Genomic DNA, 26,716 nt, shown 5'->3' with positions numbered 1-26,716 from the left:
GCAGGGAGCCCCAGGAGGTCAGGGAGCCCCAGGAGGTCAGGAAGCGCCCGGAGAGGTCAGGGAGCGTGGGGAGGTCAAGGAGCCCAGGGAGGCCAAGGATGGCGGCCCTACCCGTGAACTCCTTCTTGCAGCGGTCCCGCACGCTTTCCTCCAAGCCCTCCAGCTGGGACTTGATCTTCTCATACTCGCGCTCCGCTTGCTGGCTCTTCCTCCTAGGGGCACACGGAGGCTCCTGGACCTGGCTACTGGGTGGCTCTGAGCCTCTGCCTTGTGCTGGGCAGTGGGTGTGGCCACAGGGGCTGGGGCTGGAGTGGGAGGGGGTGTGGGGGGCTAAGGCTGCAGGGGAGGCAGGGCAGGGGTGCAGGTGGGGTAGTGGGTAGTGGAGCAGTGCAGGGGCTGCTGGAGCTGGGGCTGCAGGAGGTGACGGCGCAGGAGGGAGGAGCAGGAAAGGGGGCAGTGGAGGGGGCGTAGGGGCTGGGCATTATAGGGGCTGGTGAGCTAAGACTGCTGGGGAGAGGCTCACCAGTAGCAGTAGACAGACACAGCAATGACAGCCACCATGGGCACAATGACCAGTGGCAGGATGAGGCTGAGTGGCACATCACTCACACGCGTGTCATACTCCACGCGGCCCAGCACCCACTCCCGTGAGCCGAATTTCACCTGGGTGGACAGGCGGACTTAGCATGGACAGGTGCAGCTGAGACAGTGCCCCTGACACCCCTAGGAATGCTCCCCGCTCTCAGCACTCAGTGATGGGCTCCCTGCCCTGCCCACACGCACAATGAACTCAGGCAGGTTGTTGGTCGTGTCCCGCTTCTGCCGCCGCTTGGGGGGGGGCTGCACCTCTGGGGGCTCACAGTACAGGTCAGTCTCAGTCAGCGTCTTCATGATGCAGCGCTCAGCACCCACGAAGGCCTCGGCCTCGTGAAGTGTCATTGCTTTGTTCAGATTGGTGCCCTGCAGGGGGATCACAGTGACCAGCAGGGGGTCATGGATGCGTGGACCAGCTCAGCCCAGACCTCAGGCTGCATCCCCACAAGCACCTGGTCAAGACCCTGACCCCCAGGGCTGCGTCCTCACCCGGGCGTGGATGAGCTTGTTGACCTGCTTCTTGACGCCCCCTGTAAAGTTCTCGAAGGTGGGGTCGGCCACGTACTCAAAGGCGCCAGCCTCAGTCCTAAGCAGGACACGGTGCCCGTCCATCTGAATGAGTGCTGTGAGGTTGTAGGCCTCGGGCTCCTCGGGGACAGCCGGGGACAAGAACACAACCTTGGAGTCGTTGTAGAACGTGTACTCCGTGCCCACAACCTACGAGCAGAGACCGGGCTGTCAGGCCAGTTGGCGCAGGCCCCACCCCTCCCTGGCATGTCCCCAGTGGCCAGCGTCAGAGCTGAGCCCCCAGCTGGCCCCAGGACTGACCATCGTGGGCTGCAGGGGTCCGGCCTCCCGCCGCCGCCGCCAGGACTGCAGGGGCTCGGCTATGACTACCATGGCGAATCTCTGGATCAGGCTGAAGCCCTGCCCCGTGACATTGATGCTCCGGCCGCCGCTGGGGTCAGGGGGCAGTGCCTCAGTGGCATGACTGGGCAGAGCAGGTGTCCCGCAGGCTGTGCCCCCACCAGCTTCCCACCCCTACTCTGGCCACTCAGTGGGCTTGGAGAGGATGGGTCCTGGAGTCCCTGACCCTACTCTGCTTTTGGGGGGACATGCAGGTCTGTGTGAGCACATGCCTGCTGAGGGTGGGGGGCGGGCTCAGAGCACATGACCATGCCCACTGCCACCCTCACTTGTCAGAAGCAGGGTGAGGGACTGCCATGGGGCCTGCCGTCTGGGTTTTTATGAAGAAGTTGATCTGGGGGGGCAGTGGGGTTTTCCAGAGGCCTCCTCCTGCCACCCAGACCAGCCCCACCACGTCCTCCCAAGACAAGTGGGCAGAGACCCAAGAAGTGGCTGAACAGGGAGGCTATGGCATGGAGTACCCGGGGGGCATGGGGAGCACTGGCCAGGGAGGGAGGGAGAGGCCACACCTGACAAAGCTCCGCAACGGCTCGAAGGCCCGCAGCACCGGATTCTCGCGGTAGGTGAAGGTGACACCAGGGCTGGGCACCAGGGAGCCCCCGTAGTAAATCTCCAGGTGCAGCTCCCCCAGAGACACCTGGGGGCCTGTGACACACTGGAGCTGGGCCCCAAACTGCGTCCTGGGGTGGGGGTGCCAGTCAGTGTCAACCCCACCCTGGGAGCAAGCCCAGTTCCAGGCCAGGGGGTTCCACTGCCCCCTCCAGGGCAGACTCAGGAGCCCCGCCACAGCACCCCCACCCGGTCCCCAGGACGAGGGCAAACCGAAGACTCGCAGGCCCACAGGTGACACCCACACTTTACAGGGGACATCACTGAGGGTCACCCGCACATCTTCCTCAGAGCCCGTGTCCAGGTGGGTGCCACTGATGGTCAGCGTGGTCCCACCTGCCTGTGGCCCCTGCTTTGGCTCCACGCTGAGGGGCTGGGGCTGCTACAAGAGCGACAAGGGCATTGAGGTCAGGGCTGGGGTAGCCAGGCTGTGGCCCTCCCACCCAAGCCTTGACTGGACAATAAGTGTTGTTGGAAGGTGGCAGGGGCACACCTCACCCCAAGTCAGCATGTAGCCCCCAACGGGGCTGGGGTCAGCAGCAGTGGCCAGATCTCACTCACATCGGTCCTAACCCGCAAGACTCATGCAGATCCCGGGGCCAGGTGCTTACCTGGTAGGTGAACTGGACGTGGGGTGGTGAATAGCCGAACTTCCCATTGACCTCCACCATGACACCCCCTGTGGAGGGCGCCTCTGCAGCCTCGATGGCACACACAATCCTGGGTGGGCAATGGGCAGGGTGGGGACACACTCAAGGCCCTCCCAAGGCCCCTCCGACTTGCACATCTGTAGGCGTGCAAACCCTGGGCACCCCCACACCCCTGGACCATGTCCTTCCTCTCCATCCACCTGGTCATCTAGCCCCCCAGCCAATGGAGCCCAGGCCGTGGGCTGTCCACTCACCGGGTGGACACAGAGTACCGTTCTGGCTCAAAGGTGCAGTTCCGGTCAGCCACAGTGACCCTCTTGACGTCGCCGGCTCTGACCCCCAAATTTGACCCGTGGATGGTGACACGAATGCCGCCGCCTAGTGGGCCCGTCTCAGGCTGGATCTGAAATTGGTGGAGCCCAGCTGACCTGGCAGCCTGGGCAGGCCGGGGCCATGCAAGTGGGCCACGGCCAGGCTGGAGTCCCTCCCAGCTGGGGAGGCACAAGGGGCTCACCCTGGTGATGACGGGCGGCGGGCACTCGGAGGTGGCGTTGCTGCACAGGGCCTTGTACACACACCTGCCCTGCCCGCTGCACCACACGCACTGGTAGGTGGGGTCGGCAGCCAGGCACAGGCTGCAGTCGCTTCGGCCAAAGGAGCAGTTGTAGAGGGTCACTGTGGAGGAAGAAGCCAGCAGTCAGCGGGGCTGCCCCACTTCCCACACGCCACGGGGCCCCCGCTGCCCACCCCACCCACCTTGGAGCTTGCTGTCAATGTTCTTGCCGTAGGATTTGACGTACAGGTGCAGGGGCAGCGTCTCATTGGCGTCATGGGACAGCTGGGGGGACATGTAGGCACACACTGTACCCCTCGCTTCCACCTAAGCCCCTGAAGGTGATCACCATGCACACGATGGCCCATGTGGTCCCCTCACAGCCAAGGGGCCATACGAGGAGACCTCCGGTGGCCAGGAGCTGGAGCCTCAGACACCAACGGATCGCTCTGATTCCAGGGAGATGGAGGACACAGTGGTATCTGAGGCCACGCCTGCCTGGGCCGCTGCCGCTGCTTCCTCAGACTCCCTACCTGCCCCAGCCCTCAAGCTCTGCAGGTCACCAGGCTGCCCCCAGAGCCCGCCCTCAGGGTCTAGCAGCCTGGCTGCCCCCAGGGCCATACCTTTGGGGTCCGAAAGAAGAAGGTCCCTGGCCCCTGCACGCTCACTGGCTCCTCGAACTTGAGCAGGTCACTGCCTACGTGCAGGGAGGAGCCCTGCGAGACAGACCGGTCAGGACACCCCAGAAAGGCCAGCCCCGTGAGCCCCACACCCCCGAGGCCAGCTAGGCACTCCCATCCCAAGTGACCACTCAGCCACTCCCAGACTCCCCAGGCCAACATGCAAGCGCAGCGCCTGCTGCCTCCTCACTAAGGGGCACCCCGCTGCACAGCCCCCAATGCCTTGAACTCGCCTTCTCCTTGCCCTTCTCCTTTTCCCCGCCTGAGTTCTCAAGGCCAGTCCAAATATCCCCACGTCCTCCCAGACCTCTGTCTCCCGTCCCCAACCACATGCTGAGCGCCTCCCTCATGGGCTGGGCCCAGATGCTCTGACATCAGTTTTGCAGGAGGATGGATCTGAACAAGACCCACTGACAGGCCACCAGCCATCGTGGCCCCTGCTGGGGTCCCCAGGCCTGTTTGCATTGGTCAGCCCCTGCCCCCAGGCCAGCACCCCGCAACCCCCCTAGACCTTCACTGTGTCCAGGTTCTTGCCCTGGAAGGTCACGTCTGTCTCATGGTTCATGGGGATGACCAGTGGGCTGGGGTTCAGGAACTGGGGGCAGTTGTCCTCCTGGAGAGAGCAGGCTGGTCAGATGCTGCCTGGCCCTGGCCAAGCGACTCGGCTCCCACAAGTCCCCATGGCCCCTCACCATGTGAGCACGGACGATGCCATCCTCGGGGTTGGGCGAGGCCTCCCGACACTCATGGTAGCGAAGTTCCCACTGGCAGGTCCAGCGATTGCTGGCACAGGAGATGCACCTGGGGGAGGGGTGGTGAGCAGGGTCAGGTGCACGGGGATGGGGTTAGGGTGGGGGGCTGGCTGGGCAACCAAGGGGTTGCGACACTCACGGCAGGTTCTCCACCAGGCTCATGGCCTCCCGGCAATCGTAGAAGGGGTACAGGTGGGAGGTAAGAAAGATGTTGCCGTGTCTGAAGAGGAGCTGGACGTTCACAGCCACGTGGTCTGCAGGTGGGGACAGCGTCAGGTGGGGCCACAGAGTGCAGGGCAAGGCTGGCAGGGGAGGGTGGCAGGGGGGACGGCGGGGTGCCAGGGGACAGGGAGGCCTGGAATTGGGCCTCCTTGGCCCCAACTCCTCACCTATCATAGCTCCCAACAGGCCATCGAACACAGAACCAGAGGCAGAACGTGGAGACCCCCCTGTCTGTGAGTGGGGCCCTATAGAGGCTGCCTCACTGACTTGCACTCAGGCTCAGCCGGGCCTGCCACCCACAATCAGATCTTGGCTCAGGTGTCAGCTCCCAGGGTGGGGTTCGCATTGCTCCCCAGGGCTCTGTGCGTCGGGCTCCCTCTCTGTCCCTGCATGCACTGAGGGCCTCAGTGTCTGGGGCAGAGCACCAGCCAGGTCGCCACCACATCACTGTGTGGTCCCTGCCTTCACAGCAAGCCATCCTCCATGGCCCAGAACGCTCCAGGGACAGAGGTTCAGCACCTGCCCTAGCACCTATTTGGGCCCCAGCCTCTGGGGACAGCCCCACCTGTCTCAAGCTGGATAGGGCAGAGAGGGGCAAGGGCTTCTGCACAGATGATGCAGCCCAGGGCCTGGCACCAGGTGGTGCTGAGTAATGTGACGAAGGAAGAAGCTGAGTCAAAGGGCTCAGACGAGCGGCTCTCACCAACAGCCTTGGGCTGGGGGTGGGTGTGACTGCATGGCCCACGTGGCTCAGGGCACCCAGAACCAGAACTGCCCTTGGGCCTCCACCCCACTCCACCCTACCTCAGCCCTCACCCCTGGGACTGGGTCCCTTGAGGGTCTCAGTGGGTGGGGGCATGTGACCCCACGGTGTTGAGAAGGGAGGAGAAGTGCCCGCCCATTGGCTGGAGGAGAACGGCCTCACCCTGGCCGGGTGGTGTGCTGGGAATGTTGCTCGGGGAGTTGCAGATGACGGCGTCCCCCTCCACTCGGGCTGAGTGTGGCGGTGATTCACCGAAGAGGCACAGCAGCTCATCCTCCTCACTCAGGGCCGGGAGGGGACTGACAGTCAGCTGCACCTGGGGAAGGGCTGTGTGGTTCTCACCAGGACCCCCTGCCCAGCCTTGGGGTGTGGGGGAACCAGGGCTGGGCTGTCAGTGAGGAGGCCCCACTACCCACGCCCAGGGCACCTGTCCTCTGGCCCATTGTCCGGCTGCCCTCCTGCACGTGTACAGGCTGACCGCCCAGGGAAGCCTCTAGAACCTGACTCCATTTCATCTGAAACAGGCCCCTGTGAGGTCACCCCAGCAACTCTGGGGATGGGGCCTGGGTCTGCTCTGGATACACAGGAGCCCCCCAGTACACAGGGGCCGGGAACCCAACAAAGGACGGGCACCCAGAGCCCAGGTCAGGGTTGAGACGCTGTGTGGCTCGCCTGCCTGCCGGAGCCAAGAGCCCTTGGCCAGCAGCAGCCCTGCCTCTACCCTAGACCCACCCCCTGCGCACCCCCACGCACCTCCCCCTGGGCCCTTCGGCTCATGTTCTGTGGCTGGGCCCCGGTTATGGCCACACAGGACTCGTCTCGGCTCCATAGCCAGTGGCCGCTCTCGCTGGCCCTCGGGCACTCAGCCCTCCTGGTGCATCTGTGGGGGTAAGGGCAGCCTCAGCACGGGCACGTCAGCCCACAGGGCAGGGCTGTGCCCCCACCAGGCCCCCAGAGCCAGGCGCTCACCGTCCCTCGACGACGCACCAGCCGCAGTAGGGGTCCTGGGAGCTGCGGCACTGGGCGCAGTTCGGGTGGCTCAGACACTCCTGTACTGGGAGCCGGAACACCTGCCAGCAGAGTGGTGGGCAGGGATGTGGCCACCAGAGGTGACTGGCCAGCAGCCACAGGGCCTCCCTCAGACCCTAGACTTCCCAGGGACCACCGGCTTCACCCCACCTTTATATCTGGGCCTTAAAAGCCTCAGACACCAACCCAAGGCTCGCCAGCAAGAGCTGCAGGCAGCAGTTGCCAACAAGTCTCCACGTGGCCCCGGCCTGATGGCTGTACCTGGCTCATGATGTGATGGTGTAGGGTCCCAGGGAACCATGAGGGTCCCGGTTGTGGCAGGCCCCTGCACCAGCCCAGGCCCTCTGACCCTGCTCCCTATGAGGTGCTTAGATGTCCTGGGTGCTCCCCAGGCCAGCTTGAGGGGCTCTTGCTCTCCCCCACTGCCTGAGCTCACAGGGGCTGCACAGGGTCCCTAGCCACTGTCTGCCTTTAGGGGAGGCCCATTCAGAGCACTGACTCATCCTTCTCCTCAGGACAGGGCCAAGGCAGGGCCAGAGACGTAGGACAGACAGAAACAGAGTTGCAGAGACATGGAAGGCACTAGCAACACGGGATGGAGATGCTACTGGGGACCCAAGGAGAAGGGGGGGTGGTCCCTTTCCCACCCTCCTTTGCACCCCTCTAGGCCGATCCATTGGCCTGGACCACCAAGGTCCCTCCCCCAGAGGCTCCACAGGCCTACCTTGTCCTGGGTCATGGCATACAGACTGGACAGATCTGCAGAGAGCACCAGGTCCTGCTTGATCCTCTTGTTGATCTCCACAAGAATAGAGCCATATTCTGCGGGGCTGCCATCCGGGGTGAGGTACACCTGTGAGCACAAGGTAGGCATGTGAGGGCGGGGGTCTCGCACACAGACCACCCCTCCAGGAACTGCCCTGCCCCATCCCTGGGCCTCACCTTGAGGACCCGGCCATCTGAGGTGCCCAGGAAGGCAACGGTGTGGCCGTTTTCTGCGGTCACCGTCACAGCCGTCAGGTTCAGGCCACCACGCTGCAGCACGGCCATGGCTGTGAGTCCGTCTCGGCTGCCCAGCGGGTAAGGCAGGTGCTCCGAGCCACAGGGGAAGCTCTCGCTGGCGCCCTGCGGGCCATGGTGTCAACAGCAGGCACAGACCCCTGCCCCAGAGGCCTCTCCCCACTGGAGCTCCCAGTATTTTGGCCGCCACACATGTCTCCAATAACAAGAGCCACGTAGGCAGGGACCCCACCCACGTGCTCACTGCTGCACCCCGATGCCCAGTACAACCTGGCACTGAGTGAGCAAATGAACCGACACCTGGGAAAAGCGGCCTGGCATGCCAGTGCTCACACGGACCCGGCTGCAGCGACACCACACACACGCACCCTCTCGCGAGCCCTCACAAGCACGGACACACCCGCAGGGGGCAGCGACACGCACAACCACAGATGGGTGTGGCCCGAGCCCGTGGGAGAGCGTGCTGAGGCACGTACCTGCCCGTGGCCACCACACTGGATGTCGCCGTGGAAGGGCTTGTAGAAGGTATCGCGACCCGCATCCCGCGTGCCCGTGTAGCAGGCATTGCGGTTGGCCTCCATCTTGGCATGGACCTCATCCAGTGGGAACAGGCAGAGGCCTGCACGGGGCCCCCCACCGCCCCGGCCATCCTTACTGAAGACAGTGTAGAGCACCCTGCCGGCACCCGGCACGGCCACAGAGGCTGCCAGGCAGGTGCCGAAGGCAGGGGCCTGGACGTCGCTGGGGTCGAGGCACTGCAGGTCCATCTCCAGGTAGGAGTAGTAGAAGGGGTCCTGCTTGCACATGCGCGCCAGCAGCGTGCGGTTCCGCGGCGGGTGCTTGTCTTGCTGGTTGAAGACGAAGAAGACGTACAGGCCGTCCTCAAAGGCAGCCACGAACTGCTGCGTGTTGGTGGACAGGTAGCCGGCCTTATAGGTGGCATGGTCTGTGTAGGCCTCGAAGGCCTCCCTGCCCTCAGCCCGGTCCAGGAGGCGGGTGCTCACGATGATGCCGTTGTCGTGAGGCCCGTTGCCTTTGCCCACGAACAGCACACGCTCACCGCCAGGGCCTGTGGCGCTCACCAGCCCCACTGTGGCCACGCTCTCATCATTGCTGGCCACAAAGGACTTCTCGCCACTGCCATCCTCGTAGAAGAGGCATGTGGAGATGTTGCTCAGGGCGCGCAGGGCACAGATGCCCTTGAAGAGGCTGCCGCACTCAACGAGGCGCTTCCTGGGTGGGTCGAGCAACAGGAGCTGATTGACGTTGTCGGTCAGCATGGCCTCGTGGCACTGGCTGGCCTCGATGGGCGGTGTACACTTCTTGTTGTCCAGGGCCGGGCCTGTGGCCACCTGCTGCTCCAGCTGCAGCTCAGCACTCAGCTGGTAGAGCGCGTTCACCGCCCCCAGGTACACCACTCCTGATGACTCATCCACCACCAGGTGGTTTAGCTCTGTCTCGCTGCGGAAGAACTCCAGCTTGCGGGGCCGCAAGCCCGCGCTTGTGCCCACCAGGCCCAGGAGGGCCAGGGCCCAGAGCGGCAGTGCCATCGCCCCTGTGCCCTGCAGGAGGAGAGAGGGGTCAGGGCAGCCCCAGCCTAGAGGACCTTCCATACGCAGGAAGCCCCCTTCCAGGGCCTCTCCAGACCTCCCATTCCAGACCCTGTGTGAATGACCAGAACACAGCATGCACAGCGTGCCCCAAGAGAGCCTGGTCCCTTCCCTCACGTCTGGCCAGACACATGCACTCTCATCTCCAAGACCATTTCCCAGACTCTCTCAAGAAGTTTAACCTGTAGCCTGAGCTACGACCAGGGACAGGCATCACCAGTGCATGCTGCAGGCACAGGTGTGGCTGTCCCCAGGTCTGCACCCCAGCCTCCACCTCTAGGGTCTCAAAGCACCTGCAGGCCTCCCGCCAAGGCAAGAGTGCCTCCTCCAGGAAGTCTTCCAGGCACTCACACATGTGCCCCATGACCCCATGAGCTCCAGGTGATTGTGGGGCGGGGGGGGCACTGTCCCCAGACCACAAGCACCAGCACACAGGCCAGGCTGACCAACAGGCCGTGGACATGCAAACAGGTGGACTCCACACCTGTTCTTCATCTGACTGTCAGCACAAGGTGCGCTCTGACAGGAAACACGACAGAACCCAAAGCTGCAGCTGGAAAGGAGCCAGGGCCAACCGTGGGGGTCAGTGAGGGCACGCACTATTTATATCTACCCACCAGCGCCGCTCAAACTGTAGCCTGGCCCCACCTCCCATCCACCTCCCCCAAGCCTCGCTGATCCCCTGGGGAACTAGCAGAGGAGGCAGCAGTAATCCACCTGTGCCCTGCCAGCTGAGCCTCAGATGTAGGTGCAGAGGAGGCAGGAGCCCAGGAGAAGCCTCTGAGGGGGGAGACCCCGGAGTCTGTGGTGGGCTGCGTCGGTGTGCAGGGGTCCATCTGCACACAGGTCCCTGCATGTGCACAGGCCCGTGCGTGTGTTCAAAGAGATGAGGGATGAGCTGCTAAGGCCAAGGGTGGGCTAAGGATCCCCAGATTGGAGGAGGGACTCAAGGCTCCACAAGTGGACCCAGAACATACGTAGTTCCTCCTCCCCAACTTAGAGACGTTGGAATCTGTCCCTGACATTCTGCCTCCAGAATTCTCTCACCTTGGGGCAGTCCTGCAACCCCTCACCCTCAGGACCCCACTCTGTCCTGATCAGAACCCCCGATCAGTCTCCTCTGACACCCCCTCAGCTGCCCTCCCCTGATGTGTGCAGGAGCACTCACCCTGGAGCCCCGCAGTCCTCCCCGAGGGCACTGTGCCTGGCAGGACATCCAGGACAGCCCTGCCCATGCCATGTGTCTGAGTGGGGCCAGAGCCCGATGGCAGAGGGTCACAAAGGACCCAGGCCCTGGCCTCCTATACTCCCTGAATGGCCAGAGGGGCTGGAACAGCCTTTGGGGTCACCTCAAACATCACCTCCCTGAATGGCTCTCACTTCCTGGAGAAGCAATTACTTTCATACCCCACCGTGGACACCTCGCCTGCCTTGCTCCATCTCCTCCAGGCAGGCAGGAAGCTGTCTGCTCTATTCGTGGCCAGAGGAGAAATTTCTTTGGGGTCCTGGCTTTGGACAAAGCTGTGTTTACTCGAATGGGTTGGTTTTTTCTCATGGACCCTGTAATTCTCATATCAAACCGGCTTCCTTCTTTACTTGGGCCACTAGGAAGCCCCTGGCCAGGCCATGGCTGTTCCCCGTCCCCCCTGCATCCCTCTTCTCCACAACCTTCCTCAAACCCCTTGAGGAAGTGTAACCAATAAGCAACTGATTCACAAAGCCCTCCCCACCCCAGAATCTCTGCAGGCTATGGTCTGCAACAGGCCCCTTGGCGGGCAGCTCCTGCCTCTGCATAGACCCCCACCCTGCACTGCAGTGCTCAGTTCTTGCCTGGTCCCTGGGGACCCCACATGCCCATGTGCCCTCCTCACCAGCCACTGGGAGAGGAGCCACTCACAGGCTAGCTGGAGGGGACAGCAGGGACCTGGGAAGAAGTCGCTGCCTGCCTGGCACAGGAGGCTGGGCAGTACCAGGGGGATGTGTGGGGGCCCAAGGGAGGGCTGTAGGAGAAGGAGCCAGGTGACCCCAGGCCTCTCCAAGACGAGGGTGAGCAGGCTGGGGAGAAGACAGGAAGACTGCATAAGCCCCTCAGGACCACAGGCAGGGTGGGCAAAGCCGGGAGGAGGGGATCCCCACCATGGCAGACTCCTCTCTGGGCTCAGCTGCCCATCTAGGGGAGAGGAGGACGCAGTCTGGGAATTCCCCAGATGAGCAGCTGAGATGCCCGTGACTCCAAGGCTGCACAGACCCAGAGCACCAGAACAGGCCCTGGACGCTCAGACACCCACCAGCTGTGGGGCAGGAAAGGGCCTGAGCTGGAGGACCCGCCCCTCTGCACCCAGTACCCTTCCCCCAGCCCTGCTCCCTTGCTCTCGCTCGCCTGGGCCCAAAGTCCACTCGGCGGCGCCAGCAGGACGGGAGTGGGGGTGGGCGTCCCAGCGCCTCAGCCTTGTGCCCAGGCTGGCCCTCCTAGCCGGGCCCTGCTCACCAGACTCCCCGCGTCACCGCTGCGACCCAGGCTCTGCTAGGCTGTGGCTTCAGCTTTTGGCTCCGGCCTGGCCAGGCCGTGGCGAGAGGGGAATGAATGGAATGTTCCCTGAGCCCAGGGAGGGAGCACAGGCGGGCGGGGGCGGGGCCGGGGGCGGGGCGGAACCTGAGCCTCTCCAGCCCAGGGTACCCCTGGGAGCGCTCTCATTTGTCCCAGATGGACCAGAGCTGAGGCCCCTCTGCCAGTTGGTTGGCAAGCACACAGCCAGGACTTGAACCCAGAGCTGGCCTAGTGGGGGAACTCTCAGGCACCTCCCCCTTCTGAAAAAGCTCTGCTCTGACCCTGGCTCTCCCACAGCCCTGCTACCTCACAGCCTTGTCAGGACCTGGACCGGGACGGACTGGGACCCACGAGGGTGGTAGGAGTCACAGTGCATAAAAAGAATGCTCTAGTCTTCCTCTGCTTCGTATCACTTGACTGAGTCCCCTCCTCGCCCCAGGGGCCCCACGGCTGGCAGACCATAAGTGCTCAATGAAAACCATGTGTGCGGTCACGGCCACTGTGCTGCTGCCCGGGCTCCCTGCCCCAGGGCCCCCCGGCAGGGGGGGTGGGGGTAGGCAAAGTGAGGTTCAGATCCCAGTGCTCTAGGGCCCTGTGCTGAGCCCGGGCCATCCGGGGGGCAGGCGGGACGGGGTCCCACCCCACAGGCAGCAGCTCCCCTCCACATCCTGGACAAACAAAGCCTCAGGTGACATGGCTGGCAGGTCCAGGAGTGAAGGGTGACCCACCTGACCAGGCAGAGCACAGGCCGGCAGTGTGGGAGGCGCCGGGCAGAGCCAGCAAAGCTTCCTGCCGCTGGTGTTCCTGGAATGGGCGCTTCCTGTTTTGAAGGCAGCCCAGGACCCCTGCTCACCGGGCCAGCGGGGATTTCCTCAGGGGCATCAGACAGCCTTCTTCCTGGCTCAAGTCCGGAGGTGCACTTCCAAGAAGTCGCACAAACTCCGGCCCACTGCTGGCCCGGAAAGTGTCTGGACAGGCACCGCCTCCCCCCAAGCCCAAATTCCCAGCCCTAATGTTCCAGGACCCAGCGCTCTAGCACCCAAACACCGCCCAGTCTCACTGCAGAGCCACCCCTCCCAAGCAAACCTGACCTCAGAGAACTGGGGGGCTTGGCAGCAGGCCCCATGGGCAGGGTGCCTGGGTTTGGGCAGACATGCGCACACTGGGCCCGGCTGGACCAGAGCCTCGAGAACACCACACACCATAACTGGAAGGGCACCTCCAGCCTCACTGTCCACGTGGCTGTAGCCCCCCGCTGCCTTCCCCACACAGGGCCCAGCCCCCACTCACCAAAGCTCCAGTACTCCAGCTCAGTCTCCTCTCCAGGCCTGCATTGAGATTCTCTAGGAAGCAAAGGAGAGATAGTGGTCTCACCATGAGCCTGGCCTGCCCCCACCTGTCTCCTCTGCTCATGTCTGGGGAGTGGGCAGCAGCCCATGGGACCCCATCCGGCCTCTGCCATCCTGGAGCAGAAGACCCCCAACCTCTTCTGCCTCCCCTACCTGCACCCAACATAGCCTCTCCCTCAGACGCCAGCCTTCAAGCCCCTCACCCAGCACCACACTGCATACACATCCACTTGGTCTTTCCAGAATACAAGCCTGACACACTCCTCTCTCCTCTGCTCAAAAAGGCAACAGCTTCTTTTCATCATAAGTCTATTGGTGCTATCTGCCTTTTTAAACTAGGTACATACATTACTTTGATTGAAACAAAAATTCTTTTCTGAAAGAGATGCATACCCATGACTCCGTAATTCTACTTACTAGCAGTGTGACCTTGGGCAAGTTACTTAACTTCTCTGTGCCTCATTTCCCCATCTGTGAAATGGAGACAGTCATAGTGAGCTCCCCAAGGATTTGTAAGGATTAAACTTTCATGGCCAGCCTCCAGGAGCCTGCTACACTGTAGCACTCAGCCATGCTGCTATTGTGTCTTCCCATTCTGGATAAACATCCCTGGTGCCTCCAGGGAAGACCTACCCAAGGATACTTCTCAGCCAGGTTTACTAGAGTAAACATTTGGCAACCACCTAGCATCGGACAGGAAGACCCTGAAAACCACCAGGCCAGTGCAGGTCGGTGGTCCGTGCCCACCCCACCGGAGCCAAGACCTGTCGGGCACGGCTGTGGCACAGGATTCCAGGGATCTCCATGGGCATCCATGTGGACACACAGGAGTTCAACTGTTGAGAAGTTCTAGAAGGCTTCATCCAAATTGAAAATAGTGGTGAAGCCTAGGGGGCAGGGAGGAGGGGGCTGGGATAACAAAGTAACTTCATTTCCCGATTTTTTGAAAATTTTTTATAAGAAGGTATTCAGCATTACTTGACTAAACAAAAAGAGGTATACGTAACAATAAAAACTGTCTCCCCCAGCCCCTCCCTCCAGCTCCACTCTGCCTCAGGACATGGCCTTCCATGCCCTGAGTGACCCCCTCCAACCATCTCTCCTGGCCTATCCAAGCCCTCCCCACATCCAAAGTTCAGCCACTGAACCCTGCTCTGGCCACAGCCACAGCCACGGCCTATGGACTCCCAGCCTGGCTGCCTCCCCCAGCCTCGTGCCTCCAGCACCTCCTCTACCAGGAGCAGGCCCTGCCCCCCCATCCCACAGGGTGCTCCACATGCCCTGCACAGTACACTCCCTCCACACACGGTCACCAGTCGCCCAGGTCCCTGGAGAGTAGGACCCAGAGTGGGTCCCAGGGAGGCGGGCAGGGTGAGGCAGGCGGGGAGGTAGGCCCTACACTTGTGCATACAGGCAGCACTTCCCTGTGGCAGGAAAGTCCGCTGGTGTCCTCAGCCGTGGCTGAGCAGGGAAGGGTTAACCTGGACACGGGGCTCGGGGCTCAGGGTACTGAGGAGCAAGGGGTGTCCATTTGCCCTAGGTGCTCAACACGGCCTTTGTGAAAGGAGCAATGCCCACTCCACAGGCAAACCCAGGTGCCGAGCCCACAGCACACGGATGGCACAGGGCCTGCAGATCTGCCAGCTTGGAGGGACATCATGCTGGCCACCCGTGCCCGTGCCCACTCCCTCAGCCTCCTGCAACCCGTGAGCTTCTCCCTGTGGCACACCCCCAGCCCCTAGCCCCAGCCCTCCAGGGGTCTAGGCAAGGGGGGTGTGTGTGCATGTGTGTCTGCTGCAGGCAAGGCCAAGGGAGGCCAGCCTCTTCCAAAAGACACTTCCTTTACGAGCCCACACATGCCCGTCCACTCAGCCCCCATGGCCACAGCCCCCCCCGCCCCCAGCCCCAGGGACATGCCCTGAGTGATCCACTGACCAGGCTGGGCTCATCTCTCAAACGCTCCCAGAGGCAGCCCATGGATTTGTCCTCCCAACATTGGGCTCCTTCAGCCAATGCTTCCTGCAAGATGAAACCTGGACAGCACCCCCCTCCCCAGCCACCATGTCCTGCGGCCTTTCCTAACCCAAGGGTGCTTCCTCTCTCAACCACCCAGTCCTGGCCCCCAGCTTCTCCCACCTTGCCCTTCCCACCCCCAACAGCCAGGCTTTATCTCCTGCTCTTAGGAAAGTTATTCCCACTACCCTCAGAAGACTACCCACCTGAGTGCCCACAGGGCCCTGAAGCCATGGCTGATGCACCAGCCCACAACACACACCCTGTGCTGCTGCACGGAGGGCTCTCAAGGGCAGAACTCTGGAGCCAAACTATTGGGTTCAAGCCCCAACCCTGTCGCTTTCTACCTGGGTTATGTGGGTTATCTACAAAGCTCCTCTGTGCCTCAGTTTCCCCATGTGTAACACAGGGGTAATAACAGCACTGGCCTCAGGGGCTGCCATGGTATGTGCCTGTCAGCATGTGGAAATCCTTTCGACTGCAGTGGAGGAGGTATTCCTCCTACCATCATGACATCACCATGTCTCTACTTTTGCTGTTCCCCCTGGAAAACTCCTACCCATCCCTCAGAGCCCTGACACATCCATCCTAACCCAGCACTACAGGCTGCCACTCATCCTCTATGGTCTTCACAGACAGGCAAGGTCTGAACACAGGATCTGGCCGGGCGGGCACCTTAGGTCTGAGTCCAGTGGCCCAGGAAGGGGGCGACACATTGCGAGGGAGTCAAAAGCACACACGCTCCCTGAAGCTGGTCCCCAAGCTTCACACACACAGTGGTGTCTCCCTCCCAGCCACAGTGCTGATGGGGACAGGCGGCTCCCCAGGACTCCAGGCCCCTCCTCCACACCCCAGACTAAGTGGGGAGCAGTAGGAACCCCTTGTCAGTTGGGTCCCCTTTGGCTTCCCTCCTCAGGTTCCACCTTCCTCTGGCCAGGAGCCACCAGGAAAAGGTACACAGGAGGCGCCTAGAGAGGAGGGCAGAGCCTCACTCCAGATCAGGCCGCAGGCTGAGGGCTATCCATTCCTCCTCCCCAGGCCTCCATCCCACCTGGGGGAGGGTTCTGGGGTGTGGGCTAGGGTTGGGGGTTCTTTCCATGTCTGTCACTGTTTTCAAGCAAACACAGATTGAGTAATTTCTTAACACAAGTATCAAAATGATATGGAGCAGCCAAGCCCAGTGGAGGAGGGGCCGGCTGGGGGGCGCCCTCGGCCAGGCCAGCCAGCCTGTGGGCTCAGGAAGGGGACCAAGATGGGACTGGCACAAGACAAGGGGGACAGAAGAAGCGACCAGGGACAGGATGGGGACACAGGCACGGGCAGGCACGGAGAAAGGGACGACTCAGGCAAAGGCTCAGGCCCAGGTGGGGACAAGTCCAGATGGGGGGGCGGGGTCCTAGCACTATGTGGAGGGCACTATGGACCCTCAAAGCGGTAGGGGGCGGGCGGGGTAGCCAACCCCCGATAAAGAGGGCGGGGTCGCGCCCCCCCCCCCCCCCCCCGCACTCCAGGACAGGCCAAAGAGCATCCGAGTCCCCCCTCGGGGGCGGCGCCCCTAGAGAAGCCAAGGAGCCGCCCCTCCCTCGCGGGCAGCTGGCAGTCGGGGATCGGGCCTCGCCGATCGGGCCTCTGCGCTCGCTCCCACTCGCTCGGACGAAAATGCAAATCTGCAATTAGCCGGGAGAGCTAAACAAATCAGAGGAAACAAAACCGGCAGAGACGCCACAAATGCGAGCCTCTGCTGTTTCCAAAACAAGCACGAGGGAGGGGCGCGAAGCGGGATCTGCCAGAGAGCGGCGCCCCCGCGCCCGCCCCGCCCGCCGGGTGACGGGTCAGAGTCCAGCGGGACCGCCCCGGCCTCGCGCCTCCCCGCGGGCGCAGGTGCAGGGCCCCCCCGCGGCGGCGCCGCCCGACTCCCCGGAGCGCAGGACGGTTACCTGGGGACGCCGGGGCCGCGACAGCTCCTCCGGGAGCCCGGGCGCCGCCGCCGCGCCCCGCCTGTAGGCCCCGCGCCCCAGGACGCACTTGCAGGGGAGTCTCCCCCGGGAAACCCGCGACGCGCCGGGGCAGGAGGCTGACCCCGAGGAACAAGGGCGGCGGTGGCGGAGGTCACGTGGGCGGGAGCCGTCCCTACGGAACGCTCACCTGGTGTCGACACGGCCGAGCGCAGCCCGCCTTTACGGAAGGGGCGCGGCAGGCAGCTCCGCCCCCGGCTCCAGGGTCAGTCCCAGGGCTCGGCCCCCGACTCCGCTGCCGCCAATAAAGCGCGACCGTGGCCCCAGCAGCCGCCTGCACGACCCCCAACCAGCTCGCGTGCCACTTAGGAGCAGGGGTGGGGTGGGGCAGGGCGGGCTCTAGGGACAACTGACGTGGTAGCCTGAGCCATGCGTCAGGGCCAGGAGAGCCTCCCCCAGGACCCCTCCCAGGTACAGGGTGTCACCACCCCCTCCTCACCAGCCCTGGCTCCTGGGGCCCTGCTCCTCCCTCTACCAGCCCAGACTGTGGGCCAGACTGCGCAACCCCAGGCCAGGCTTGGCGCGACTGGTCAGCCTCCCCTTGCAGTCTGGGCTCTGGGTCACAACGTGAAAAGTCACTCCTGGCTGGTGGCAGTGAGGTCACAGGCCCAAGACCCACGGCCAAGGGGGTATGCCCAGAGAAAGCCCAGGGCCTTCCTGACCACTTGTCTTAGGAGGCTCGGGTCCTGCTCCCCTGATCCCCTCCCCCTCCTCACTGCCTGTCAGCCACAGCCCCCAGCTGTGGGCTCCTTCCTGAGTGCACCCACGTGCCTCTCAGCCCCTCTGTCTGAGGCCTGAGGCCACCTCACCAGGGTCTCTGCATCTAACATCTAGCCCTTCCCCTCAGGGGTCTCAGGAGCTGAGCTGGCCAAAGCCCGAGGGTGTACACCACCGCCTGCTCCCTCCCTCTAGGCCAAGTGCAGCCTCTGTACATTGTGGGTGCCCACCTAGACTGGGGTCCCCCACACTGCCAGTAATCAGGCCACTCTCCTGTCCCCATTCCTGCCTAACGCTATGGTGAGATGGCTTAGAAAGACTTGAGAACAGTTTCAGTAAATTATTCTGTTATTCAAGAACACAGCTCCTCCCAGGACTCCTCTGGGACCTTCAGGAAGAAGGTGGGATTCAATAGGCTCTGATGCCCCACCCACCCATCCACCATGCTGCAGCATCCACCTCTCTCCTAACCGACCCACGGTGTCCCACCTGGACGTGGCTTGGGCCCCCTCCTGGTCTCCCCACCCCAGCCTCACCCCATGTCCCTCCTCTGCACCGCAGTGCTCCAAATCAGAACATTCGCCACTTCACACTCTCCACCGACCTGCCCATGCTTGTGGGCAACCTCCACATGGACCCATCTGCTCAGCCCAAAGCCCCCGAGAGTGCCCTGTGTGCCACCAAAGGTGCTGTGTGCTGGGGACACGGGGCTGAGCCTCCACCCTCAGTGTCCAGGAGCCCCTGGAGGCTCCCAGAGGTTCCCAGCAGCTCTGCTGGCTCCAGGACACAAGCAGCCTCAGTCAACACGATGAACAGATGAAAAGGATGGGACTGCCACTTAGGAAAGTGTGAGCATTCTCCAGAGATAACCTCACCAGTGGATAACCTGTGGTCAGACTGACAGGGAGAGTAGGAGGTGCCCAGAGATTGGGAGGGGCCAGATTTGGGCAGGGGTGGGCACTGCAGGGGGTCTGGAGCACAGATGAGGCCTCTGGCCACCACGGGCAGGAAGAGCAGTTCAGGCAGCTGCCCAGCCACAGAAGGGCCTCCTATGTGAGTACCGAGCCCCCAACCCCCATCCAAGCTGGGAGAGGCTAGGGGCAGTGCTGTGTGCATTTGGAGCTCAATAACAGGCGTGAGCACTGATTTTGATGTCTGTCTCCCCCAGCCTGCCCACCCCATCTCTGAGCTGCCCCCACTCATCTCCCCTTTTGCAGGCTCACCTCCCACAGCCAGCTGGATGTTGCTGGCCAGGGCAGCCCGAGGCTCATTGCGGCTGCAGCTGGACCAGGACCATCCCCCCACCAGAGCCCCCTCCTGGGCCTTGTGCAGGAGGCGGGGTTGGGCGTGGGGGGCGGACGGATGAGGGCCAGTGTGAGTGAGGAGCAAGCAAGGCCTGTAATCTCCCCATCAGTCTGTCAGCGCCTCAGCGGTCACCAGAGCCCCGCCTCCTCCCTCACAGCCGAATCCCACGATTAGCTTGGGGCATTGTGCCAAGCCAGCATGCAAGCCAACCACTCACACACACATGACCACACATGTGCTGGCACACATGTCTGTGATGCCAAGGGGGGACCCTGCCAACAGGGGTCCTGCCCCAGTGTCCCCAGGACAAAGAGCCCACGGAAGGTACCCCAGACCCAGGTACTTGGGCCATAAGGGGCTGTGGGTGGGAGGGGTCTCGGCCACCCCCAGCACTGGGTCAGCCCAGGCTGCCCAGAGGGGCTGAGAGGCTTGGCAGAGCTGGGCAGGCCTGGAGTTGGCCTCGAGGGAGGGACCAAGTACGGGAAAAGTGGGGTCAGGGCCATCTTCACAGAGGGGACAACACAGAGAGCATTGCAGGGAACTGCTCCAGGCTGCAGTGGAGGTCTTCTGTCCAGGAGGGGTTAGGGGCCTGGCGGGGTGCATGGTGCTTGGGGCACTGGACAAGGTCTAGAGGCCAGGTTAAGGTGGGACAGTAGGCAGGGCCCCACAGGAACAAACACTTGGGCTAGGGCTTTGGGAAGGCAGAGGGACAGGAGCTCCCAGTGAGGAAATGCCCCAGCTCAGGGTGGTGAGTGAGACTCAATGCCTGTGTCGGGGGGCAACAAGGTGGCCGGGATTGCATGGGAGGAGGTGGGTGCCCAGCCTTCCTGCAAGGCACCCAGGAAGGAGCCCCCAGCTCCCTGGGGCCAGACCAAACTCCTCCCCCCTCAGTTGCTCACTCAGTTCAGCAAGGAGCTGCCACACACAGGGGCTGGGCCCGGGGCCACCTCCAGGAAGCACTGCTGGGCCTGGCGGACAGGCCTCCCTGGGTCTCCCTCTCTTCATCCTCCTTGGCCTCCCATCCACCATTCTGACATCCTTTCATGGGTCCTGAGGTCCCTTCAGGGTGGCCCCCAAATCAGGCCTGATTCCAAGATGGGGGAGGGGAGGCCAAGCCCCTCAAGGCCCCTGGCCAGGCTGGGGAGCATCTCCAAGGCTGACAGGGAGCAGGTGGGCCCCGCTGGAGTACACCCCCTCTCCCCCGCCGCCACCGGCTGCCCTCACTCACCCACTTCTCCCACTTACTGCATGGAGAGGGGCGGCCCAAGCCAGGGTCCCTCTTTCCCCTCCCAGGGCAGCTGCTACCTTCCCTGCAGGGGCACCAGCCTCACCTCAGCAGTGTGCTGGGCCCTGCAGCTCCTCCGAAGCAGGCCCCTAGCTCCAATAACACCCTGGCGGGGGGCCAAAATACGTGTGTGGCCCAGAGACCCCTGCCCTCCCCATAGCTGGGCCCCACACCACCCAGGTCACCCCCATCCTGCCAGGCTGCTGCCCCACAGCCTCTGAACCACATGCCACAGGCTCCCTTGCACCCCAAGACAGAGCTACGCTCCCTGGCCTATGAGGGCTGTTCCCAGACCCCTGTCCAGCACCTCTCCCCAGCCAGCACTGGACCCACATGGGCACCAAGCCAATCACTTTTTCCCGCCATCCCCTACGCTGCCCTCAGCACGCCCTGCTGAGGCCTCTGAAGACCCCTGGAACGGCCTCAGCCTGAGCAGCCAGCTTGGGGCCGGCCAGGGTGCCTGGAGGGGAGCCAGTGGTGCCCCCCAGCAAGGCCCCCATTCAACCTACAGCCCATGCCCTGCACAGGTGGCATGCTGGCCCAGGGGCCCCAGACCAGAGCAGAGGGCATCTGGGAGAGAGCACGGGGCCCACACAGGGCCAGCCGGCCGGAACCATCCCAGCCTGGGGAGCAGACGACCCTGCCCAGCCACTGTGTTGACACAGGTGGCCTTCTGAAAGGCTGACATCAAACCTTTTTCCTCTTTCTTGCTCTCCTTGAGGAGAGGGCCCAGCAGGGGCAGCGTTGGGCACAGACATCTGAGCTCGCCTGTTTGCCTCTCCACCATGTGGGAAGTGCTAGCCAACAGTGTCCGAGGGACCAGGGGGTACCACCCCAGGGGTCCGGTCTCCACACCTGGAAGTGATGTGTCCAGGGCAAGACTGACGGCAGAGCCTGGGTCAAAACCCAGGCTGCACCCAAAAGGACTCCCTCTCCCTCCAGACAGCTCCCAAAGCCAGGACTCACCCGGCACCAGGATGGCAAGCTGCCAGGTGTCAGAAGTCTCTCGATCTCAGGGGCTGAGGAGGAGGGTCTGGGCACTGAGCCGGGCCCTGTCCCCTGACGACCCTGATCCCAGACCAGGGCCAGCCCCTCCCCCGACCAGTGCACTGGGATACCAGCTGCCAGCCCACGGGGCGGAGGCCCACCAGCCACAGTGGGAGGCAACGTGGGTTGGCCAGTGTCTGTGTGTGACGGCAGCACTGAGCCACAGGAGGGGACACGGAACCCCAGCTCTGGGTCTGGGCCAGCCCTGGGCTCCTCCCCGTGACACAGACATCGCCCTGGGGTCCCACCAGGGGTGGGCTAGACCTGCAGGCGTCCTCATGAACAGCCTGGATGCCATCCCTAGCCATCCGGGGCTCCACTGGGAGTCTGGGTCTAGTCACTGTCACAGGTTTGTGAATTCCACAGAGCAGAGTAACCAACAGCCATGGGCGGGCGATGGGGCAGGACAGGCAGAGGCCCAGCCTGGTCCTTTAAACACTCCTGCAGCTGCGGAACCCCAGGGCAAGGCGGGGTTCTTGCCTGGTCAGCAGCGGGGTCTGGGGGCAGAGAGAAGCAGAAGCTTGCCAGGGAATATGAAACCACAGACGGAAAGAACCTGGCGGGACATGTGGCCTAGAGAGAAAAGGGAAGCAGTGCGACTTCCCCCTCCGGCCCCTGCACCCCAGTGCCCCCACTCCACCAGTCAATTACAAGCCACCGGATCCACCCATCTCAGCCTGTAATCTGAGACCAAAGACAATTAGTTAGGAGGCCCCACCCCAAGCACAGACAGCATTTAGCCTCTGGGAGAGGGATCTGCTCCTCGCCCCAACTAGTGACTACACCTACCTCACACAGGGAGGTTGAGGCTGGGGAACCACTGCAGCTCGCCTGAAACCGACCAGGCCTGGGTTTGAGTCCTGGCAGGTCTGATCGGCTTACCTCCTTCTCCCCCCTCCCCTGGCCCCCAGCTCCACCTGCAACCAAGGCAGGCTCTAGGCACAGGAGGCTCCTCAACAGGGAAGAAAAGCTTATTCCCCCCAGCTAGGAGGCCAAGACAAGAGGCTGGGTGCCTGTTGCTGAAGCAAGGACTGAGGTATGACATCAGGAAGGACTTCCTGCTCACAGGAAGACAGCCCCAGTGGCAGAGGGCCTGGTACCTCAGTGTGGCCCTGCCCAGATCAGAGAACGGACTGCATGGGAGGGCGCTGGAACCCACAGCCTTTCCCCAACACTGCACCCCCCCGCCCACGTCGGGGTGACCATCAGCTCTGGTCCCCAAGATGTGGGTATGAGGCAGGCAACGGGAAGGACACTGTGATGTTCCCAGAATGGCCCAGGTCCCGGGATGGCTCAACTGCAACAGACCTCTCCTGGGGAAGAGGGCATATGCCATATGGACCCCTCCCCAGGCTGCCAGCCCACCCCAGTGCCTTCCAATTCAATCTCTTCTGCTCCACTCGCCTGAGCTGGTGCCAGGCCCCCGGGCATCCTGCTCTGCCCCACCTGCCGGCACTGCCTTCCAGTGTGGTCCCTCCAGGGGCTGCTGGGTACATGGCCTTGGGCACACACAGGCATGGACCCAGGGAAGCCCAAAGGGCAGAGGCAGCGTCCCACATGGCTCCTTGCAGGGCTGCATCTCAGGTCTGGGGGGCAGGAGGGTGGCCTGAGGTTCAGGTCTCAGTGCCCCACCCTAAGCAGACTAAGTCACGCCCCTACCTGCTCCCCAGCACCCTGGGAAGCACCGAGGGTGAGTAACCTGCCAAAGGTGTGTCCTCGAACCTGGCTCTGGAGGGCGGTCCCAGAGGGCCTTGAGGCCATGGTGCTAAGGCCTCTAGGGGCGAAAGGGGCCCCCTAGCTGGGCCAGCCCCCTGGGCCCCGAGGACAGGGTCCAGGTTTCCTCCTGCCCTGTGCCTCCCCGAGAAGGGCCCTGGCCCACTCCAGGCTCACTCTGCTGGCTGTGACCTCAAGCATTCTCCAACCCAAGGGTGACGCATCCCCTCCCACCCCACCCCCAACCGGTCTGAGCAGCCGAGGGAGGTGGTGGAGCTGCCCAGACTTGCCCTTCCCTGCCTCCTGAGGCTCCCAACCCACGGCCCCGGAAGTGGATCGCTCTCCCATGGCTGCACCTCCCCCCTCGGGTGGCTGGACACGGCTGGATAATCCAAAATAATTCCTCCTTGGCAGGCAGCCGGCGCGAGAGGGGGACCGCATTCCAAACCCTTGTTTTTCTCACTGACTTCCCTCCCTTCCTGGGGCAAGGAACCCCTGGCCCAACCTCAGGCCTCTCCTCATCCCTCAGACAGAGATGAGACCCCAGTAGGTACGCGGGGAGGAAGTGGGAAGCTCAGACCTGCCGAGCCCACCTGCTCGGCCTCAGTCTTCTCTGGGAATTCCTAAAGGCTGACACACCACAAAAAACACCCAGCAGGCCAGCCAGGCCGATGCTGACCCTGCCTCCTAGAGACTCTCACTCAGGGCAGAGGAGGGATATCCCAGTCCCCTCTCTGCTGGACGGTTCCTGTCCACTCTCAGGCTCTCAGACAGCATCTCCCTTCCATGCCAAGGTAACATCTGGGCATGCGGTCAGGGGGAGGCCCCCCACCTCTGGGCAGCCATGTTCCCCACTCTCCACAGGGCCCAGCCCCAGCTGGGAGGGAGCATGAGGGCTGAAATCAGACAGGAAAGCGGGAGCGCCCCAGGGTCATCACAGGCCCAGAGAGCCCTCTAAGGCCCGGACATTCCACTAGCTTTGGGGCCCAGCTTCACCCCCATCCTGACCCCGCGACAGGCCACCATCGGCACAGATAGACCCCTTCCTTCCTTTTCCAAGTTGCTGGGAAGAGAAGCCCAATGACGCAGCAGGAAGCTCTGGGGCTCTTAAGCTCAGGGATCCCTCAAATCTGCCAAGCAGCCTGAGCAGAGTGGTGGGAAGCGCCCATCCAGGAGGGCTTCCTGCAGGAGGAGGTACGCACAAGTGCAGGCGAGAGGGTGTGGGGCAGGGCCCAGGCACTGAGTACCCCACCCCTTGTCCCCCTCCGCAGTTCTGAGACTTCCTGGGTCCCAAGGTGTTCACCCAAACACCACACCAACAAACCACACCAGGAACTGTCGCGCAGGCCCTGTGGAGAAGCAGACTCCCGTCCCCAGGACTTGCCAGGAGCTGAGCAGACCCTAGTCCCCTGAAACCCGGAACCTGCACCCACCTTCCAGCCCGGTCAGGCAAGACCAAGGACTCACAGGGTGCTCCTCGCCCACGCTCTCCTCACTAGGAGTCCCAAAGGTGAGCGGGCTGCCAAGGCCTGACCGCGGATCCAGACCCCTGGGGAAAGCCCGGGCTCAGCCGCCCCGGAACCGCGACCCGGTGGGTAGGGGCCCGGGGGCCCGGAGCTCTTGCACGACGAGGACTATCTCCGTCCAGTGCATGGGTCTTGGTGGCTGGAGAGGTGGGGGACATGGGCGGCGAGGGGCGGTCGGGAGCCAGAAGGGGTCTGAGAGGCTCCAAAGGGACGCGGGCGGCGGCAGAGGGCGCAGCGCCGGGCTGGGGACCCTGGGCCCGGCCAGGCTCGCGCCCCCGCGCCGCAGGACTCGCCTGCCACCTGGAAGAGCGCGGGGCGGGAGCGGCCCAGCCCAGATCGAGGGACACAGGACGGCGGCCAAGGCCCGAGCAGCCCTCAGCGGGCCGGCACCCGCCCAGGTCCCCGCGCCCCGAGAGGACCAGGCGGGCGCAGCGGCGCTGACGGCGAAGCCTCCCGACCAGCGCTGCCGCTCCGCGGGCCCCGAAACCCGCCTCCGTACCTGCACGTCCGAAGCCGAGGCTCGATGGCGCCCAGGCCGCGATCGGCGCTGCGCTCCGGCCCGCGCGGCTGCCATGGAGACGGGCCTTTGTGTGGCCGAGGAGGGGCCGGAGCGCGGGAGCAGCGGCCCCGCCCCCGACGGGGATGGGGGGCGGGGACGAAGAGGGGGAGGGGAGGTGGAGAAGAGAGGAGGTGGAGAGGAGGGGTGGCGGGCCGGCGCTCCACGCCCCCGCGCCCCCCACGGCCACAGTGGGTCCACCGCCTCGCTGGGGAGGTTCGGCCCGGTTTCGGCCCAGGTTTACCCAGGCAGCGAGCGCCCCTCGGCCTGGGCACCACCCTTGGAGCGCCCCGGGCCACAGGGAGGCCCAGGCCTGGGCTCTCCACTCGGCACATGGGGAGGGCACCCCGCCCTCGTGGCTGATTCTGAGGCAGGTTGGGCACCGGCACCCCAACTCTGGGACTGGGAATAGGCTGGCCACACCCTTGCCCTTTCCGGGGGGTGGAGGCTGCTGGGCCTTGACCCCTTCCCTGGAGCCTCACACCCCAACCTCCTAGGGAAAGGGGGCGCCTGCCAGGAGTCCCCTTACAACCCATCCTTGGACCCCAGCTGCCTTCCTTTCCCTCACCCACCCCCAGCGGGCCTCTGGGAACCCACACCCAGGACCCAGAAGCCGTCCCTAGGTGACTGGAGGTAGTGGTGACAGACAGCCTCTCCCTGGGGGTTCCAGCTTTGGACTTGAGCTCACTCCACTTCTGGCCACTCCAGCCCATCTGCCCTGGTCCTGACGCCCCTGGGGCCCCCTGAATTTCAGAAGCGGTGGGGACCCTCCCTGGGGCCAGCTTTCGTGTGTGCTCCCTCCTGCTGCCCCTCACGCAGTCTCCAGTCATAGGACAAGGTGTGGTGAGTATCAGCTGGGGACTGAGGGAGGTCATGGGATCCCCCAAACCCTAACCTGCACCCCCACACTGGGACACCCCTGCCCTCTTTGGGGACCTATCCCCTACCCAGACTTGTCCTCTTCTTGCAGACAGTCCACTTCCTCCTGTCTCCTCCCCTAATGCTCAAGAACACCCAGCCACTGGGGCATCGACGGGAGGATGTCACTCATTAGTTCTTTCAGCATCTCGCTGAGCTCCCAGCCCCAACCAGCCAGGCCAGACCTTCACCCCTTCAGCCCTGAACTGCATCCACAACACGGCCCACCCAAGCCCCCACCACAGGGCACCCTAGAATTGTCAGGGTCTGACAGCAATGCCAACTTTTTATCAAAAAAGGAAGTTACAAGACAAG

At 63.5% G+C, this 26,716-nt stretch overlaps 1 protein-coding gene and 1 long non-coding RNA gene across 9 annotated transcripts in view; one reads left to right on the top strand and one right to left on the bottom strand.

Annotated features, from left to right (window-relative positions):
* Positions 1–25,539, bottom strand: part of PLXNB2 (plexin B2) — a 31,070-nt gene extending 5,531 nt beyond the window's left edge. The window contains exons 1-24 of one of the 7 annotated variants that reach the window (XM_044777128.2): positions 25,427–25,519; positions 13,724–13,777; positions 13,248–13,300; positions 8,276–9,361; positions 7,722–7,904; positions 7,504–7,632; positions 6,720–6,820; positions 6,504–6,630; positions 5,913–6,066; positions 4,905–5,019; positions 4,706–4,814; positions 4,525–4,626; positions 3,957–4,049; positions 3,537–3,618; positions 3,295–3,455; positions 3,035–3,183; positions 2,742–2,850; positions 2,376–2,512; positions 2,031–2,201; positions 1,423–1,552; positions 1,084–1,311; positions 784–960; positions 524–663; positions 112–212 (exon numbers count right to left, since the gene is read on the bottom strand). In XM_044777128.2, the coding sequence (XP_044633063.1) occupies positions 112–212; positions 524–663; positions 784–960; positions 1,084–1,311; positions 1,423–1,552; positions 2,031–2,201; positions 2,376–2,512; positions 2,742–2,850; positions 3,035–3,183; positions 3,295–3,455; positions 3,537–3,618; positions 3,957–4,049; positions 4,525–4,626; positions 4,706–4,814; positions 4,905–5,019; positions 5,913–6,066; positions 6,504–6,630; positions 6,720–6,820; positions 7,504–7,632; positions 7,722–7,904; positions 8,276–9,349 (3,772 nt within the window). In that variant the 5' untranslated portion in view covers positions 9,350–9,361; positions 13,248–13,300; positions 13,724–13,777; positions 25,427–25,519. Of the gene's footprint in view, positions 1–111; positions 213–523; positions 664–783; positions 961–1,083; positions 1,312–1,422; positions 1,553–2,030; positions 2,202–2,375; positions 2,513–2,741; positions 2,851–3,034; positions 3,184–3,294; positions 3,456–3,536; positions 3,619–3,956; positions 4,050–4,524; positions 4,627–4,705; positions 4,815–4,904; positions 5,020–5,912; positions 6,067–6,503; positions 6,631–6,719; positions 6,821–7,503; positions 7,633–7,721; positions 7,905–8,275; positions 9,362–11,897; positions 12,027–13,247; positions 13,301–13,723; positions 13,778–17,256; positions 17,439–17,464; positions 17,494–25,426 lie in introns of those variants that run through there. The other 6 variants (XM_070506663.1, XM_014864520.3, XM_014864521.3 and 3 more) reach the window with 6 other exon arrangements.
* LOC123288849 (uncharacterized) lies at positions 24,600–26,713 on the top strand. 2 transcript variants are annotated; one of them, XR_011502510.1, is made up of 3 exons: positions 24,600–24,911; positions 26,192–26,326; positions 26,454–26,713. It is a non-coding gene; the product is annotated as an uncharacterized lncRNA (long non-coding RNA). The 2 variants fall into 2 exon arrangements; XR_011502511.1 differs by having other exon boundaries at positions 24,772–24,911; positions 26,238–26,326.
* The last annotated feature ends 3 nt before the right edge of the window (positions 26,714–26,716 follow it).

Source organism: Equus asinus, chromosome 4 (assembly GCF_041296235.1).
Source record: "Equus asinus isolate D_3611 breed Donkey chromosome 4, EquAss-T2T_v2, whole genome shotgun sequence".
In the NCBI taxonomy this organism is placed as follows: Eukaryota; Metazoa; Chordata; class Mammalia; order Perissodactyla; family Equidae; genus Equus; species Equus asinus.
The sequence above is the reverse complement of the archived record's forward strand: the minus strand, read 5'-3'. Positions and strand labels throughout refer to the sequence as shown.